The sequence below is a fragment of the Miniopterus natalensis genome, chromosome 1 (genome assembly GCF_054644295.1).
Source record: "Miniopterus natalensis isolate mMinNat1 chromosome 1, mMinNat1.hap1, whole genome shotgun sequence".
Lineage (NCBI taxonomy): Eukaryota > Metazoa > Chordata > Mammalia > Chiroptera > Miniopteridae > Miniopterus > Miniopterus natalensis.
In genome coordinates, this window is record NC_142081.1 from 83,101,830 (window position 1) to 83,122,397 (window position 20,568).

The 20,568-nt window shown below is 38.1% G+C and overlaps 1 protein-coding gene across 2 annotated transcripts in view; it reads left to right on the forward strand.

Moving 5' to 3' along the window:
• Positions 1–7,114: 7,114 nt before the first annotated feature.
• MINDY3 (MINDY lysine 48 deubiquitinase 3) overlaps positions 7,115–20,568 on the forward strand; it is a 106,161-nt gene continuing 92,707 nt past the window's right edge. For both annotated transcript variants that reach the window (XM_016203932.2, XM_016203933.2), the window contains exon 1: positions 7,115–7,377. In XM_016203932.2, the coding sequence (XP_016059418.1) occupies positions 7,284–7,377 (94 nt within the window). In that variant the 5' untranslated portion in view covers positions 7,115–7,283. The remainder of the gene's footprint in view (positions 7,378–20,568) is intronic.

The window sequence follows — 20,568 nt, forward strand, 5'->3', positions numbered from 1 at the left end:
TCTATTTTTTTCCTTGAGAGCTTAGTTGTCAATCTTATTATTGTTCATTAAAGGCAATAGTTCTTTTATTTTCTGGTTGCAAAAAGATGGCTCATTTAAGAAACTAATAAAATCAATAAATCTATGACAAAACTTATGCAAAAAAGAAGAGAAAGAAAATATACCAATGTGGGGAATGTAAAAAGAAATATCACTATGTTACCTGCAGCATTAAAATAATAAGAAGAAATACTATGATCAAGTTCAAGCCCATACTTTATAAAATTTAGATTAAATGCACAAATTTATTGGAAAACACGATTAACCAAACTGATATAACAAGAAACATTGACCTGTATATTTCTGTAACTATTGTAGATACTGAATTTATAATTAAAAACATTTTCATGAAGAGAATTCTAGTCCTTTAAGGCTTCATTCTTAATTCTTCTAAGTTTTTATGGGAGAAAAAATACTAATTTATGCAAACTTTCCAAGTAATTGAAAGAGAGAAAATACTTCTCAACTTACGTATGAGACCAACATAGCCTTGATAACAAATCCTGACAAAAACATTACAAGCCAATTTATATCATAAACACAGATTTTAAAAATTCTAAAAAAATGTTAGGAAACTAAATCCAGTAATATAAAGAAGGATAATATATCACAATCAACCTGGGTTTATTCCAAGAATGCAAACTTGGTTTATTTTTAATTCATCAACTAATGTAGTACATAATTTGAATAAAGTAAAAGGATAAAAATTATATCACCTCAATAAACAGAAAAATATATGATAAATTTAACACCTATTCATGATTGAAAGAACTCTTAGTGTATTAGAAAGGAAAGGAAACTTCCTTAACCTGACAAAGGGTCTCTGAAAAAAATCAAGTAATATATTCATATTAAATATTAAAAACTTTCTGAGCAGGAATAAGACAAGACTACTCATTATCATTTCAACTCAATGATGCCACAAAACTATAAAACAAAAACAACAACAATATGACTAGAAAGTAAAGAAATAAAACTAATATTATGTGGAGATGACATGAAAGTACATGTAGAAAATATAAAATAATATAAAAAATTGAGATTTTACAATAAATTTAGCAAGGACACTGGATGCAAAGTTAATATCAAAATCAGTTTTATATCTTTATGCCTGCAACAAAAAACAAAGTATAAAATGAAAAATTTTAAATAGCATCAGAATTTAAAATGTCTAATGAAAGTTGTGCAATCTCTCTACACACACTCATGCAAACACACATAAACATTGAAAGAAAATACATAAGATAAATGGAAGAATATACCATGTTAATGTAAGAGATGTTTATGCACATATTGTCATTATATCAATAAACACCATATTTTTTATAGTCAATAAAAATCCAAATAAACTAAGTCAAAAAGCCCCATGTTTGCTACAGATTTAATGTAATACCATTTAAAATCAGAGGTGTTTCTTTTTTTTTTCCTCCTAGAAATCAACCAACTGATTCTACAATATATATAGAAATGTAAAGGGACAAAAATAACTAAATTAGGCCAGGCTGGCATGGCTCAGCAGTTGAGCATCGACCTATGATCCAGGAGATTGAGGTTTGATTCCAGGTCAGGGCACATGCCGGGGTTACAAGCTCAATCCCCAGTAGGGGGTGTGCAGGAGGCAGTTGATCGATGACATTCTCATCATCGATGTTTCTATCTCTCTCTCCCTCTCCCTTCCTCTCTCTGAAATCAGTAAAGACATATTAGAAAAAAATATCTAAATTAATCTTGAAGCAGAAGAACAAAGTGGGAGAACTTACACAACTGTTATCAATACATAGTAAAAGCTACTGTATTTAACACAGAATGGTAATAGCATAAGAATAGATAAAACCAATGCAGCAGAATAGAGAGCCGAGAAAGAGTCACTTGGCTTATGATGAAGGTAGCAGTGCAGGGCAGTGAGAGAAAGATGGTCTTTTTATTAAATGGTGCTGTGTATGTAGTAAATCCAACTGAATTTACACATGGAAAAAAAGAATCTCAGCGCCTACATTATACCATACTTAAAAAAAATTTCAGGTGGACTTGAGAATCTAAATGTGTAAGTTAAAACAAGAAATCTGCTGGAACTATGACAACCAATAATCAGGTATGGCTATTTCAACTTAAGCTCAAATTAATTTAAATTAGTAACATCAAAAATTCACTCCCACAGTTTCGACTAGCCACATTTTAAGTTCTCAGTAACCGTATGTCCTATATATGCAGTTATAAAAAATTTCCAACATACAACAAAGTTCTCTACTGGACAGCAATATTCTAGACTATAATATAGGAGCATATCTTCATGACTGGGAAGGAGGCTGCATGTTCCTTAAAAGGACAGAAAGAACACTAAGTAAAAAAGAAAATATTGATAAATTGGATCTTATTAAAATTAGGATTTTCTGTTAATCAAAAGGTATAATTAAGAAAAAAGGAGAGGATTCCAAGATGGCTGCAGATTGAGTGGGAGCTACACCGACACTAGTAGAAAATGCGGAGGCGCAAGAGGGCCAGCTGGGCTCCCACAGGCAGCAGCTGAAGGGCCAGAGGGATACCTCAGCTGTGGGGGGTTCCCACTGAGAACTCTGGGGCCTAAGCCCCAAGCTGGGCTCCCCAGCCCAGAGCACCAGAACTGAGCAAGGTGCCCACATAACGTACGGCTGTGAAAAGCAGCCGGGTTTGTGTCTGTCAGGAAGAGGCAGCTGGAACTGCAGGCACCCTCTTAAAGGGCCAACACACAAATTTTTTTTTTTTTTTTTAAATATATCTTTATTTATTTCAGAGAGAGGAAAGGACAGGGAGAGAGAGAGATAGAAACATCAATGATGAGAGAGTCATTGATCAGCTGCAGCCCGCAACCCAGGCATGTGCCCTGACCGGGAATCGAACCCTGATCGCCTGGATCCTAGGTCGACGCTTAACCGATGAGCCATGCCCAGCCGGGCCCAACACACAAAATTTTGTGTGCAGCCACTCACCTTGGGCTCTGATAGATGGAGGGCAGAGTGGACTAGAGTTGAGTGAGAAAAATCCAGGGGTGCTGACTCTGGGGATAAAGCTGAGAGGACATCCATCTGGATTCCTGTGCTGAGTCATTCCCCCATATGGCAGAGGACATATTTCTCATGCAGACCTTTACCATCTAGGCAGCTTTTCCCTGGGGGGAAGCAATGGTCCCACCCTGTTGGAAAAACTCTCGCCCCACCCTGTGGAGTTTCTATAGCCTGAGGCTCATTGAAATATTGAATAAGAATCAGCGTCTGGGTGCTTTGAGTCTTTGCCTGATCTGCTTCTGGTCCCAGGGCTTGAAAAAGCACACTTTGGTGCACATCTTCTTTTTTTTCAAACACACCCAGCTCCAGCAGAGGGAACCACAAACTGTGGACTGTGGAAAGCTTCTAACAAGGTTCTCAAGGCCAGTCACAAACAGAGTCTGACATTGGCCTGCACTAGAAACCATCCTAAAAGACTGGGAGTCCTAGCAGATCTACCTAATACATAGAAACAAATACAAACAGGCAGCCAAAATGGGGAGACAAAAAAACCCCCACAGCCCGTCCAGGTGTGGCTCAGCGGTTGAGTGTCGACCTAGGATCCAGGCGATCGGGGTCCGATTCCTGGTCAGGGCACATGCCTGGGTCGTGGGCTCAATCCCCAGTTGCGGGCGTGCAGGAGGCCGCCGATCAATGACTCTCTCACCATTGACGTTTCTCTCTCTCCCTCCCTCTCCTCTCTCTGAAATCAATAAAGATATATTTAAAAAAACACAACCCCACAAAAAAACGGAAAAAAAAAAAAAAGCCCCAAATGAAAGAACAAGAGAAGTCTCCAGAGGAAGAGAGAAATGCAATGGAGATAGCAATGTATCGGGCACGGAGTTCAGAATAATTGTCATAAGGATGCTCAACAGCGTGAGAAAAGATATGAAAACTATAATGGAAATTAAGAATGACATAGTAGAAATAAAAAACATATTGGAAGGAATAAACAGATTAGAGGAAGCTGAGGATCAAATCATTGAATTAGAAGACAGGGTAGGAAAAAAGCACTCAATCAGAAACCCAAAAAGAAAAAAAAATTAAAAAACAGGAGGACAGTTTAAGGGAGCTGTGGGACAACATGAAATGTAAAAATATTCCCATTGTAAGAGTACCAGAAGAGGTTGAAAATAAGCAAGGGTTAGAGAACCTGTTTGAAGAAATAATGGCAGGAAACTTCCCTAACCTTGTCAAGGAAAGTCACACAAGTTCATGAGGCACAGAGAGTCCCAAGTAAGAAGAACCCAAAGAGGCCCACTCCTATACACATCATAATTAAAATGCCAAAAATTCAAGACAAAGACAGAATCTTAAAGGCAGCAAGAGAAAAGCAAGCTGTTTCCTACAAAGGAGCTTCTCATCAGAAACTCTACAGGCCAGAGGGAATGGTATGAAGTATTCAAGGTAATGAAAAGCAAGGATCTGAAACCAAGGCTACTCCATCCAGCAAGGATATCATTCAAAATAGATGGTGAAATAAAGAGCTTCCCAGAAAAACAACAACAAAATGGTTAAAGGAGTTTATCATCACCAAACCAACATTACAAGAAATGTTAAAGGGACTGCTGTAATAAAAAGTTGAAATAGAGAGAGAGAGAGACATAGGCATAAAGAATTAAAATGGCAATAGATAAGTACCTGTCAATAATAACCTTAAATATAAATGGATTAAATGCTCCAATCAAAAGACATAGGATAGCTTAATAGATAAGAAAATGTGACCCAAATATATGCTGCCTACAAGAGACCCACCTCAGAATAAAACACTCACACAGGCTGAAAAACCCCCATAAAAATCTTCTGGAGGACTTTAAAGGACAGAGCGCTACCAATACAGTCATTCTAGTGGACTTTTAACATCCCACTGATTTCAATGGATAGATCTTCCAGACAAAAAATCAACAAGGAAACAATGACTCTGACACACTAGATCAGATGGATTTAATTGACCTTTACAGATCATTTCATCCAAAGCTGCAGAATATGCATACTCCTAAAGTGCACATGGGACATTCTCAAAGACAGACCAGGTTAGGACACAAAACAAGTCTCTACAGGTTCAAGAGGATTGCAATCAAATCAGGCATCTTCTCGGATATTTACACCATGGAATACTATGCAGCTGTAAAAATGAAGGATGCCTTACCCTTTGAGACAGCATGGTAGGACCTGGAGAGTATTATGCTAAGCAAAATAAGCCAGTCAGAGAAAGACAAGTATCACATTATCTTACTCATATGTAGTATCTAATGAACAAAATAGATCCAGAGACATAGAAACATGGAATAGACTGACAAATCTTAGAGGGAAGTCAGGTGTGTGTGTGTGTGTGTGGATATAGATTAGCCTAAAAACTTATATGCGTATATGCATAACTCATAGACACAGACAACAGTGTGTTGCAGGCCTGGGGGAAGGGGTGCAGGGTGGAGGGGATCAATGGGGAAAAAGGGAGACATTTGTAATACTTTCAACAATAAAGATAAATTTAAAAAAGAAAAAACCAGAAATATTAGATATTTAACTGGACTAATCAATAGTATATACCTGATCCCTCACTTGCTGGAAGATAGTGAATTATTAAGTTCCAGTAAAGAAACGTTTCATTCCTTCACTAATAGTTACTGAAATCCAGCAATTTTCAAGATTCTATACTAGGTACTATGAATAAAACAGGTCTTTGGCTTTCATAAATTTGTATCTTGAGGCAGTGTAAATAATTCTTTGCAAATATAAGAATGACAGTAATTGTCATAAGCAAGTTACAGAAAAGGTATGTACTATGAAATTTTAGAAGCCAAAGTTTTTACTTTAGATTGTGAGAACTGAAGAAAGCTTTATTACAAAGTGGCATTTATAGTGTCTTGAAAAATGGGTAAGATTGGTTTGTAAAAAATAGGGTAAAGGAGATAAAAATTAGGAGGAAGGCTATGGTTATGACTCAAGCACTTTGAACAGTTCTTTTTAACTACAGTGAAAGTTGCTGAAATCAGAAATAAAGTATAAATTAGCAAAATCCTTTTATTTGCAACTTGTAAGGAACTCAACAGATTTTGCCCTTTTTAAAATTCAAAGGTCGGAGAATATTAAAATCTCTTTTTAATCAGCACAAATATAAGTTTTCACACTCACTAAATTTAGCTGAATGCTTTACTGTGATTAAAACCTGGACTTTAGTTCGTTTCCCATACACCCTACTGTCTCAAAAGGTAGAGACGAAAACGATCTACCATTTACAAACAGGCTGCTTTCAATCTGTTTTCCTACAAATAGCTTTGTCATTCTCCGTTACACCTGCTGAAAACATTTCTAATGCACTTTATGCCACGTTTGGTTATGTTTTTAATAGTTCGTTCACCTTCATATGACTTCTCGGGGCACAGGGGCTAACATCCTTCAAATTAATGGCGGGCTCTCAACACAGACATACATGTTACTTCACTGAGACTCAACCATGGTTTTAGCATAATTAATATTACAAATTTTAAGGAACAGGCCATGCTCTAGACCCCCGGGCTGGGGCCTCACAGCCTCCCGCTAAGACCACAGCAGTGCGCAGAGGAAGTGTGCCAAGATTTCAGAAACATGGCAGCGCCCACCAATGCAGTGTACCTGTCAGTACAAAGCTGCCCCTCGGCCCGGCCGCGCGGCCCGGCTGGTCGGAGCGCTCGCCCCCGCACCAAAAGGTGGCGGGCTCCGCTCCACTCCCAGTCCGGGCACCGACCCACGTGCTGGGTCCATCCCCAGTCGGGTGCGGGGGACGCAACCAATCCACGTTTGTCTCTCACATCACATTTCTTTCTCTTTCTGTGTGTGTGTGAGAAAAAACAAAACAAAAAACAATAATAAGAAAGCTTTCACCAACGGGCGGGGACTGAGCTCAGGAAGACCTGCGGCTTCCACAGAGGTCCGCAGGTCTTTCCACTCCCCACTTCCGCTTCCGGGGAGGTGACTCCCCGGTCCTACGGGTGTGGGGGTAGTAAAGGGAAGCCGGAAGTGGGTGGGCCAGGCACTTCCGGTACGCGAAACTTAGCTGCCACAGGAGTGGGCTTGACGGGCGCGCTCCCTGTTTGTAGCTCTCTCCTTTCGCCTTCGTCGCGTCTAACCTTCCCACTGCTTTGGCGCTGCCGCCCCGCAACTCCTGTCTCCGGAGCCGTCCCTCCCCATGTTCCGGGGCAGGAGTCCTGAAAGCAAAGACCCGTTCGCCGGTACCCCATCATGTCCGAATTGACTAAAGAGCTGGTGGAGCTGGTGTGGGGCACCAAGAGCTGTCCCGGTCTCTCTGACACCATCTTCTGCCGCTGGACGCAAGGTACCCTGGCTGGGCGCTGACTTCCAGCGCCGCTTCCTCTGCTCTGGGAGCGCCTGGCGGTGACGCCTCTCGCGCGCCCCGCACTCTGTCCCAATTCGCATGCCCACCTCAGAAACTGGACTTGCTAGAAACGCCCTGCCTGCCTTGGAGGGAGAGGGTGAGGAGCAGAATGGTTACGGCTGTCCATTAGAGACCGAAGCGCCTCAGCCGCTTCTTGGACTGCCATTCGGCTGGAGAGGAAAAAGGGTGGTTGTTGGGCTGCGGTGGCACTGAAGGTGTGCCTTGTGCCCGGCTGTCAATTTCTCAAGAAGTGCTGTGGCCGCCTGAATTTTTAGCCCCTAACAAGGCTTTATGTTATTGGCGTTTGGTCTGATTTTGAAGGGAGGGAAGTCCACAGTAAGGTCAAAATGGCTAATTCAGGAATGCAATTTTGCTGTTTGTGTTTTAATTATGTGGTGAGGCATTGTACTCGGTGCATAAATAGTGTTGGCTGCTACAAAGTGTTACCTTAACCCAAAGTATCCCCAGTTTTGAGATGTTTAGTATCTCTTACAGTTAAAAGGAATATGAATCATAGCATTTCCTGTGCTAGTCTAATTACCCAGACAGGATTTTGAGTTATATAAGAAGTTTTATTGATAATACGAATAATAATAAAATAAAAATTACCATTTATTAAATTTATGCACTGTGCCAGGCCCTGCACTAGGCACTTTATACCTAATTCTTAAGTTTTAATATTAAAGCACAACGGACACATTACTTAGGGTGACTTGAGAAAGACTGGTGAAGTTACGTGAGGTTAAGAGCATAGCCGTTGGAGTCAGCAAGGTACCAATAATGTATGTGTGTATGTAAAACAGGACAATAAATAATAGCTTAAAACATTTATTTAGAGAATACTTGATTTCAAATGATTTAGAGGAATTTTAGCATAGTAAATCTGTCCCTACTTCAAAATGTGTATTTTGTAACAGGATTTCAGGATATAATCGAACCTTTCCTTCCTCCCAGATATTTGTCTTTTAAGAGCTGGTAAAATTAGAATCGTAATGTATTATCCTCAGGTTATTTAGTCTATCACTATTATTTTGTAGGTGAGTCATGAAGGGAGAGTAAATGACCAAACCAAAGTTGCACACAGATTGATAGAACTGGGCGTGAATTTATGTGTAATTAGTATGGCTCTTTTCACACATTGGATTATGTCACTTAACTAATACTTTCTGAAATGTTGGACACCCACATTTGCAGATTTTATTTTAAAACTTACTTTCCACTTTAACTTATTTATTCTAATAGTGAACAGCTGTAAAGTGCACAAGACTGTGAAGGATTAAGAAAAATTTTACTTCCCCTGTAATTAGCCAACATTAATTAAGCATTTACAATGTAGAACAAGGTAATATTCAGCCTCTTTTGTATTAATACTGTGATGCAGACTCAAGGAGAATCCAGAGAGGCAGTTCTTGTAGTGGTTAAGAGCAGACTTTGGAATAGGCATATTTGAGTTCTTGGTTTAAGTTATTTAACTTACCGAAGTCTCAGTTTTCATCTCTGTAAAATGCAGATAATAGTAGTGTCAATCTTTTAGGGTTGTTGTGAGGATTGAAGACATGTAAATACATTTAGGCACTTAGCACAGTATCTGACATATAGTAAACACTCAGAAAATGGTAGCTTAATTTAAAAAGTGTTTGGTTGTAGAGTAAGCCAAAGATCTCTCTCTGACAGTGGCTTGACAATTACAAGAAATTATTATTTATTTGATGCATAATCATTATTTAAAATATAACTTCATAATAACAATGCTGTGCCACCTTTTAGTCATACAGAAGTTCCTTAACAAGATTCTTTCAATCAATACCATTTCAAAGTAAAGGATTTATTTTACTTTTTGCTTTTCAGAATGCAATTATATTGTGTATATGTAATTCTTCAAGGCCTAACATTGATCCAAGTTTTTTAAGGCAACCAAATATGTGTTTTTTAAGTTTGCACCTTTGAATCAGAAGGATGTTATTACTGGTTTTGCTGTATTAACTGTTTTGTTCATTTATTCATTCTTAGAGACAGAAACCATTGCTAAAGATTGCTGTGGCCATCATTTGGAATAATGGGACTAGGCACAAAAGACACTGCTTTGCTGTACTTGCCTTACTACATTCATAATGTGACATTAACTTTGGCTTTATTTCATAGTCTGTAACTGCTTTGAATTGGAAACTGTAACCTCACTAGTCATTTGAAAGCAAGTTATAGGTATAAGTAGTTTGCATAAATATTTATAAAATTCTCTAGGGATATTTCACTTATGAAGCTACATTGATTGGTCATTTAAATTCTTTTTTTTTTAAATCCTTACCGGAGGATATGTTTTTGTTGATTTTTGTGAGAGAGGAAGAAAGAGCAAGAAACATCAATCTGTTGCTTCCCATATGTGTCCCAAATGGGGATGGAACCTACACCTTAGGTATGTGCCCTGACAGGTAATCGAATCCACAACCTTTTGGTGTACAAGAAGATGCTCCAACCAACTGAGCGACCTGGCTGGGGCAGGTCTTGTTAAATTCTTTTGATGTGTTAAAACAGTAAGCTGCAGGAACTTCTGCAGCACAGCAATGGTTTTTTTGTGTGTGTGGATGCACCCCCCCAGCTTAATTTATTTGGCATTTTTAGATAATATGTTAAACAGTAAGCCTCAGGGGTGGCACATAGTTGTTTTTAAAATATATTTGGCAGTTTTAGATACTTCTCTCCTGCTAATACTTTTTTTCCTCTTTTTTTTTTTTTTAAAGAATAAGTTTTTTGTTTTTTGGTGTGTTTTTTTTTGCCAGCTTTTATTTCAATGGAAATAAGTCACATAATTTAAATGTTCGAAGTTGTTTTTAAACTTGGAAATTTATTCTTTACTCTTGCCTGCTCAGCTGAAGGAAAAGCATATATTTTCTACCACCTTATTCATAAGCATCATTTATTCTTCCTTTTTTCCTCAAACTACAACAGTGTTCCAAGCCTCTGTAGCTTAGATTTAGTAGGGTGGGAGAGAACACAAATAATAAACATAATATAGCATAAATTAAGTATGTAATAGTTAGAAGGTAAAGAAATAGGGAGTTATGGGATGGCATAAGCTGGATAGGCCTCATTTGAAGATGAGATTTGAGCAAACACTTGAAGTGACTGAGTTAGTCATGCAGATAACTGAAAAAACAATGTTCCAGGCAGAGAGAATGGCCATTATAAAAGACTTAAAACAGAATATTCCTGGCTTTTTGTTCAAGAAACAGGAAGGAAGTTAGTTTGGCTGAAGAGAGAATGAGGGGAGAAGAGAGTAATAAAAGATGAGGCAAGAAATAATATGTCCCAAATTATATAAGGCTTTATAGGCCTTTGTAAGGACTTTGGTTTTTATTCTGAATGCAGTGAGAGGTCATTGAAAGGTTTAGAGAACAGAAAAGGCATGACAGGACAAGTTTTTAAAGGATTGGTAAGACTGCTGTTTTTGAGGATAGACTGAAATGGATTGATTGAGACAACAAGATAAGTGAGAGACAACTGTGGTAATCTAGTGGGGTTGGACCAGTTTACTAGTAACGGAGTGGTAGGAAGTGGTCAGTCTGAACCAAAATAAAAGTCATCCATATCTAACAGAAGCAAGTATTAATCTTATCATGTAAATGAAAATATTTTGACTTATTGGGAATTTGTTTTCTTTTTAATATTGATTGTCTAGCTCATTGTTCAGTAAGCATTTTCTGTAAAGGCCAACGTCTTTATTATCTCTGTTTCAATACTCATCTCTGCCATTGCAGCAAACGCAGCCCTAGATAATATGGGTGTGGCTGTGTTCCAACACTGCATTTACAAAAACAGCCCAAACCCTGGTCTAGATTATAAACTCTGAGAAACCATTTTTTTCCTTTTTTAGCCCCCTGTCTCCAAACTTTTAAGTTATTATGGTTTCACATAATGATTAGCTAGAAAGGGAGAAACCTAGTTTTGCTATTTATAACATTTCAGTGGTGTGGTGTTTTTTTGGGGGAGTTTGGGGGGGCCTAGTTGAAATGAGAATTTTGGACCTTCAGTAAAGGACAGTTTTTATTATGTAATATGAAAAAAATGAGATTTAACAAAGAACTTAGGAAAACTTAGGGATCAGTTAAAAATATAAAATATATTTAGGAGATAATACATTTGGATTAAAACTCCTAAGTATATTTGGATGCTTATTATAATGTGATTTAACATTTTACCAAAGTAATAAAATGACACACAAGTATCATTAATTTTTCTTCCAAAGTGAGGATAAGTTAAAACTGTGAATCATATAATTTTAGAGATTTTTGTTGTTGTTGGAATCCTTTTATTTCTCTCGTATAGACTTTTCCTTTCTCCAAAAAACCTAAATTATAATTCACCTAAAATCCAACTTTTTAAAACTCAGTTTATAATTTTATATGACAGTTTATTTTTTAGTCCTTTGAATACATAATCTGTTTTTTAGTTCAAAGTATCTATCATAATATCTTTTATTTGTATTATGCTCTACAATTTTCAAAAATCTTATTTAACCCTTGCAACAACCCTGAGAGCTAGCTAAGGATAACTGTAGTTATCCTCATTTTTGTAGATGAGGAAACTAAGGCCTAGTGCAGATGTGACTCAGTCAACATCATGTAACTTGTAATGACAAACCAAGTCTTTCTGTGGCCTTTTGTTTACATGGAAGACTAGAATTATAGAGGCAGTAGTTGTCAAACTGGTTTGAATAGTGTATATATGCATAGTAAGTCATATGAAAATAAAAGACTAGAAAATTCAAAGAGGTTCATGACTGAGATTTAAATTAGTTATGAGTTATTGAGAAAGACTTCTATGTCTGTAGTACAATGGAATGTGATACAAAATGGTATATTTAGAATCAGAAACTTTGGATGGCTATTTCAGATCTAATCAGAAAAAATAGCCATTTTATGATAAGTTAATTCCATTTAAAACTGGGAAATAATTTGATATGAGAACAAATGACAAGAAAAATAACTATGTCCTTAAAAATTCAAAAGGAGAAGCCTACTAAGCATAGTCCTGTTTTAGGATAGAACGCTTAATTTTCATTTAGCAGACTTTATTTCATTTTAAGCTCCAATAGCCTTTGTTCATTATCAGTTAACACACTCGAAACATATATACTGTAATTAAGCAGAATTTGGCTTAAAGCAGGTCTGCCTAGAATTCTCTGTACTTTATATCTAAAGCACAACAGCAACTCACTATAATGCAGTTTAAACTATAAACCCCACCAATGGTTCTTGAAAATAGCATTACATAATTAGTAATTTTATGGAAGGCAAGAATCCATTACTGATTTATCTTTCTTATATACCCTGAAAGTTTGACAGAGCCTAGTTTCACTTCTGCATTTAGGCCCAACATGAGGGATCCTTTCCTTATTCCCTGTAAGAGAAGAGCTACACAAACAGTGGAAGCCTCTTGGCTTCACCTCTTTTTCCTAGGTTGGACCTCAGATTTGGTTGTCTTAACATGATAAGCAGCACCTTAGGTCTCATTTGTCCTTACTTTTAAATTTGTCCCATCTACCTTACCTTTTTCCAGTCCTCCATTTAGTCTGTCATCTACTTTACTTCTCCCAGGCTACTCTGTATTGCTAGAGAAAACTGTGGCCAGCATCAGTACAAATGCAATAATTAAACCTTAGCTAAGCCCTTAATGTGTCTCTTCATTCTCTATACTTGCCAGCTTTTATGCTTTTCAGAATTAAAGTTCTCCTCAATTATCGTCTTTCATTCCCCTCACTCTTAATTCATAGAAGCCCTAGGCCAGTGGCTGTCAAGTTTTTTGAACTCAGGTCCCCATTACACTCTTAAAAGTTACTAAGGATTTCAATATGAAAAAATAAAAAAAAATTAGCGAGACCTATGGCGTTGTTTTATATTTTTGAAGATTTCTTAAATGTCTAGCTCATCAGCAGACAGCTGGATTCTCACGCTTCTCCATTTAGTCTGTTGCAATGTGTTGTTTTGGTTGAAGTGTATGCAGAAAATCCAGCCTCACACAGATATGTAGTTTGTAAGGTAGGGGTATTGTAATAGCTTTTTCAGTTAATTATGGATGTTCGTTCTTCTTTGATACTGCACCAGAACTCGACAAGTGGTAGTTTCTTAGAGGTTAGTTGCAATGCAGAATCTTAAACCACGTCAGTAAACTTTTTGTACTTTGTTAAATTGAAATCCATTGTTTGGTCTTGTACTTTGAATGGATCTTTTACACATGTATTAATGTCTAACAGCATGCATTGGCCATTTGGAAGTTATTGGTCTGTTGGTTTATTCAGAGCTTTCAAATGTTAATACATTTCATTATACAATATCAAATCACATTTATTATAACTACTGATCTCATCAGAAAATCTTGATTATAGAGAAGCTGTCAAGCTGACAGTGGTGGACACAAATTATCCAGAATTTTAGTTATTATTTGAAAGCTTGAAATGTTATCAGTGGCAAAAGTAGTTTTTTTCCTTGAAGTATCAGGCTTACTTCATTCATTTCTGAGAAATTGTCTGCCAAATACCCATGTTTAAATAATCGTAGTTTGTCAGTAGCTCCTCAAAGTAAAAATAGGGCTCCATAATAAATCAGTTCAGCTTGCAGTTCAAACATTTGTTCCAGTGCTTTTCTTTGAGACAGCTATCAACCATGATACTTTAGTATGTAGCAGAAGGGCTTTATGGATAGTTTCATTTTGTCACACAGAATATTTTTAAAAAGGGCATTGTGCTCATGGTGAAGATTTAGTAACAGTAAAGACATTCTTTAATTAAATTGGCTATCTCTCTGTGTTTGAGAGCAGATGGTAGTGTTTACTAGAGCAATGACTGCTGGTACAGCTCAGTGTCACTGCCTTGATGTGTGCTTAAGGCACTGGCAATTTAACCCAATATTGCTTTTATACCATTACCGTGGATGTCAACACAATGAAAAGGGCAAGTAATGTCTTGGTATTGCCATGAAAATGATTTTAATGTCTAGCAGATTACCTGAAAGGGTCTCTTGACTTCCAGGGGTCTGTAGACCATATTTTATCCACAGCTAGAACCACAACACCACTTTCCCAGCTCTTTCAGGACTTGGAGTCCTTCAACAACTTCTTTCCCATGTAATCACTCTTTTCCTTTTTTATTTTTATTTATTTTTAAAATTTATCTTTATTGTTGAAAATATTACAGATATCCTCATTTTTTCCCATTAATCCCCTCCACCCTGCATCTGCTCCCTCCCCTGCCCCCAGACTTTCACCACACTATTGACTGTGTCCATGGCTTATGCATATATGCATATAAATTCTTTGATTAATCTCTCCCTACCCACTCACCCACCCCCATCTTCCCACTGAGATTCATCAGTCTGTTCCATGCTTCTGTGTCTCTGGATCTGTTTTGTTTCCTCAATCTATTTTGTTTATTAGATTCCACATATGAGTGAGATCATGTAAGACTGAATCAGGAAGACTCAGAAAACCTGAATAGGCTAAAAACAACTGATGAAATTGAAGCAGTAATAGAAAAAAACTCCCAGCAAACTAAACGCCTGGTCCGGACAGCTTCACAGGGAGCTTTCTAATTCTAAGTTGTAGGGTTAGGTAGTTTACTAAAAGTTTTTCTTGCTTTTTGAGGTACCCCTGAAGTGCTATGAAGTTCCCTCTTAGGACTGCTTTCACTGTGTCTCACAGATTTTGGGTGGTTGTGTGTTCAGTTTCATTTGTTTCCAGGAAGTTTTTGATTTCTTTCTTGATCTTATTGGTAACCCATTCATTGTTTAATAACGTGCTATTTAGCCTCCATGTATTTGCATGTTTTTGAGTGTTTTTACTGTAGTTGATTTCTAATTTCATGCCATTGTGACCTGAGATGCTTGATATGATTTCAGTCTTCTTGAACTTGTAGAGACTGGTTTTGTGTCCTAACATGTGGTCTGTCTTTGAGCATGACCCATGTGCATTTGAGAGGAATCTATATTTTGCATCTTTGGGGTGAAATGTTCTGTAAATATCAGTTAAATCCATCTGACCCAGTGTGCCCTTTAGAGTCATTATTTCTTTGTTGACTTTCTGTCTGGAAGATCGATCCAGTGAATTTAGTGGGGTGTCAAAGTCCCCTACTATGCCTGTGTTGCTGTTAATCTCTCCCTTAAAGTCCTAAGGTTATTATTGATAGGCCCTTATTTATTGCCATTTTAATTCTTTATGCCTATGTTTCTCTATTTCTTCTTATTACAGCAGTTTCTTTAACATTTCTTGCAATGCTTCTGTTTCTACTTCTAATTACAGCAGTCCTTTTAACATTTCCTGCAGTGCTGGTTTGGTGGTGATAAACTCCTTTAGCCTTTTTTTGTCTGAGAAGCTCTTTATTTCACCATGTATTTTGAATAATAGCCTTGCTGAATAGAGTAGTCTTGGTTTCAGATCCTTGGTTTGCATTACCTTGAATACTTCAAGCCAGTACCATCAGGCCTATAGAGTTTCTGATGAGAAGTCAACTGACAGCCTTATGAGAGCTCTTTGTAGGTAATAGATTGCTTTTCTCTTGCTGCCTTTAAGAGTCTCTCTCTGTGTTGAATTTTTGGCATTTTAATTATGATGTGTCTGGGCGTGGGCCTCTTTGGATTCTTCTTGCAAGCAAGAAGGGACTCTCTGTGCCTCCTAAACTTGTGTGACTTTTTCCTTCACCAGATTAGGGAAGCTTTCTGCCATTATTTCTTCAAACAGGTTCTCTAACCTTTGCTTACTTCCAGCCTCTTCTAGCATTCTTACGATGCAAATATTGTTATGTTTTATGTTGTCCAACAGCTCCCGTAGACTGCTTTCCTGTTTCTTAATTTTTTTTCTTTTGGGGTCTCAGATTGAGTGATTTTTTTCTGCCTTGTCTTCTAATTTGCTGGCCTGATCCTCAGCTTCCTCTAATCTGTTTATTCCTTCCAGTGTATTCTTTATTACTGCTATGTCATTCTTCATTTCTGACTGGTCATTTTCATAGTTCCCATATCTTTTTTCATGCTGTTGAGCATCCTTACAATCAGTATTCTGAACTCTCTATCTGATAGATTGCTTATGTACATTTCATTTAGTTTTTCTTCTGGAACTTCTCTTGTTCTTTCATTTGGGGCTTGTTTTTTTGTCTCCCCATTTTGGCTGCCTATTTGGGTTTGTTTCTATGTATTAGGTAGGCCTGCTAGGACTCTCAGTCTTTTTGGAAGGTCTCCGGTGCAGGCCAATGTCAGACGCTGTTTGTGACTGGCCTTGAGTACCTTGTTTGGAGCTAATCAGCAACCCACAGTTTGAGGTCCCCTCTGTTGTGGCTGGGGGTGTTTGAACAGGACCAAGATGCACACCAAAGTCTGCTTTTCCAAGGCAGATCAGGCAAAGACTCAAAGCACTCTGAGTTTTGCCTCTGCCTGCAGGCTGATTAATCTGATTGTCGTAATCAGCCTCAGGCTGTAGAAACTCCATGGGGTAGGGAGAGAGGTTTTCTAGTAGGGTGGGGCAATTGTTTCCCCCTCATGCAAAAGCTGCTTGGAAGGTCAATGCCTGCCTCTGAAAGATGTCCTCTGCAGTATGGGGGAATGACTCTGCACAGAAATCCAGAGGGGTGCCCCTCTGAGCTCTCTCCATAGCCCACAACCCTAAATTCTCCTCTCACAGCTCCAGTCCACTCTGCCCTCCCTCTGCTGGAACCCAAGGTTAGTGGTTGCACATGAAACTTTCCTTGTTGGCCCTTTTAAGAGGCTGCCTGCATTTCCAGCCATCTCTCCCTGGCAGACAGAAACCCAGCTGCTTTTCACAGCCAGATGTTATGTGGGCACCTTTCTCAGTTCTGGTGCTCTGGGTTGGAAACCCAGCCTGGGGTTCAGCTCCAGAGTCCTCAGTGGGAACCCCCACAGCTGAGATATCCCTCTGGACTTTTAGCTGCTGCCTGTGGGAGCCCAGCCAGTCCTCTTGTGCCTCTGCACTATGCAGTCTCCTCTTTTCCTCCCTGGTTATGACGTTGCTCTCCAGCTCATGTTTAGTTGTAGTTGATTTTTCAGGATGGTTTTTCTGTATTTTAGTTTTAATTCCATTTTGGTCCTGGGAGAGTGTCAGTGTAGCTTCCACTCAGTCTGCTGCCATCTTTATTTTATTTATTTATTTATTTATTTACTTATTTATTTATTAATATATCTTTATTGATTTCAGAGAGAGGAAAGGAGAGGGAGAGAGAGAGACAGAAACATCAATGATGAGAGAGTCATTGATCAAGCCCGCAACCTGGGTATGTGCCCTGACTGGGAATCGAACCCTGATCGCGTGGATCCCAGGTTGACGCTCAACCGCTGAGCCACGCCTGGCCAGGCTGCTGCCATCTTTAATCCTCCACTCTTTTTCTTTTTTAAAACTCATGCCCTTTAGTCTATAAAAATAATAATTCTTTATCCAGCTACCCTTCACACTGTCATCCTTTCCCCCTTTACCTGTTTAATAAGAAGTTTGCATATACTGTTTCTCCTCATATTCTGAATCACACCATAACCCTTTACAATAAGGCTACTTTCCGCAGTGCTTTAAATTTATTTATTTTTTTAGTATTCCCAGTGACATGCTTAATCCAGTATTTTAATTTATGTTTTAATCCCACTTAGCAACATTTGTAACAATTGACTAGTCTTTGATTCCTGATTTTTCCCTTCTAGGACCTCAATGTATTTTTCTCTTACCTTTCCAATCATTGTCAGTCTCATTTGCTAACTCAGCCTCTGTTCACTTTTGGTTCTTAACTTCATTATCTTTGTTCTTCATGTTCTCATTCACTTTAACTGTCAAGTTTATGTTTCAGATTCCTATCTCTAATCCTGTCCTCTCCTATAAGATCCAGACCTATAATTCCCATTCATTCTAAATGTTGCCAAATGATTGTCTCACATTTTTGAGACTTGACTTGACATTCCTAGAAACAAACTCCCATTATCTTCCCTCCCAAAACTTCAACAAGTATTTACTGAGCATTAACTGTATAACATATAGGAAAACAGTGGTCAGTGGAATAGATAAGGTACCCATAAAGCAAGAAATTTAATAGGCAAGTAACAAACAATATAATTACAGAATATGGTAAGTAGTGGTTGTGCTGGGATGGTAGGAGAGATCAACTTAGGTAGGTTTGTCAGGGAATACATCTCTGAGGAGTTAATACCTAAATTGAGTTCTTAAGAATGCGAAAGATTCAGCTATAGGAAGAAAGAAGGAGAAAGAGCATTTTATGCAGAGGGAATACCAAACATCAAGGCCCCAGGTGAAGACATTGGGATGTTCTAAGGGGCTAACATCACTGTAGATGATGAAGGTAAGAGTGAACTAAGGAAAGGGGGGATTGAAAGGTCACATATTGTCTTTAGATCATAAAAAGGAGTTTGAGTTTAATTTTAATTTCAGTGAGAAACCATTGAAATGTTTTAAGCAGGCTGTGACAAAATCATATTTCCATTTCTAAAATATTCCTCTGGTAACTCTATGGTGAACCCTGGTTGGGGGTGGGGGTGGGGTGGAATAGAGAGATCCGGTTGTAAATTCTTAACATTATTCTAGGTGTGAGATGATGGTGGTTTGAACCTGAAGGTAGACTAGAGATGTGATAGAAATGGACAGACACAAGATATGATTTGGAGCCTTGAACTGAAAGAACCTTATCATAGGGTGAGCCTAAAAGAAAAGTTGGAGTTTTTCAGAGAAAGGATTAGCATGTGTTTCAAGCTGAGAGAACATGTTCAAAGGGTAAGAAACCACAGAGGAAATGGATGTTTGAGGACCTGAAAGAAGCTGAGCGTCCTTGGAGTCTAAAGAGGAAGAGTGGCAAAGGATGAGGTAGGAGATAATACCCTTAAGCCAAATCATACAGGACCATGTTAAAACATTTAAAGTCTATCTGTGTCTGGGCTAAATCCTGGGAGTAGATGAGTTACCCAGGGAGAATGTGTAGAATGAAAAGAATATGATTCTAAAGTCAACACCTGAGGAACATTAGCATTTAAAAGGAGTTGATCAAGGAGACTGAGAAGAAACAAAAGAAAAATTTGGAGCAAGAGTAACCAGTAAAGCCAAAGGGCAAAGGTTTTTAAGAAGTTAGTGGTCAGCACTTCAGATGATTCTCTGGGAGATTAAAAAAGAAAAGACTTGAAGAAATAGCTTTTATTGGTCATTGATAAACTTGGTGAGAATGAGTGGTATAGCTACAGGTTGAAAACCAGATTATTGTGGGTTAAATAAATTGTGAGGTAAGGAAATTTAGACAGTGCATATACACAGCTAGATGGGCTTTGAGAGAGTGGTGGTTAGAGTTTTTGGTGAAATGTTTTGTTTTAGTTTTTATTTTTAAAATTTATTTTACTGTTGAGAATACTACGGATGTCCCCCATTGTCTCCCCTTTACCCCCCTCCCCCCATTTCCCACCTTTCCCCAGTTCAAAGCTTTCCTTTTTTAGAGCAGTTTTAGGTTCAAAGCAAAACTGTGGGGAAGGTACAGAGATTTCCCATATACCCCCTGCTCCCACAGTAGTATGCATAGCCTTCCCTATTATCAATATCCTCCACCAGAGTGGTAGGTACATTTGTTACAGTTGATCAACCTATATTGATATAACATTGTGGCCCAAAGTCTGTACTTCACTCTTGGTGTACATTTTATTGGTCTTGACAAATGTATAATGACTTGTGTCCATCATTGTTGTATCATAGTATTTTCACTGCTTTAAAAATCCTCTGTGCTCCACCTATTCATCCCTCATCCCTCCCCTCTTCTCCTACCACCTGGCAACAACAGATATTTTTACTGTCTCCATAGTTTTGCCTTTTCCAGAATGTCATATAGTTGAAATTATACAGTGTATGTAGCCTTTTCACTTTGGTTTCTTTTACTTAATAACAAGCATTTAAAATTCCTCCATGCCTTTTCGTAGCTTGCAAGCTCATTTCCTTTTTTTTTTAATTTTAATTTTTGATTTATTTTAGAGAGAGGAAAGGAGAGGGGGAGAGAGATAGAAACATCAATGATGAGAGAGAATCATTGATCAGCTGCCTCCTGCAGGTCCCCTACTGGAGATCTGGCATGCAACCCGGGCATGTGTCCTGACAGGGAATCGAACT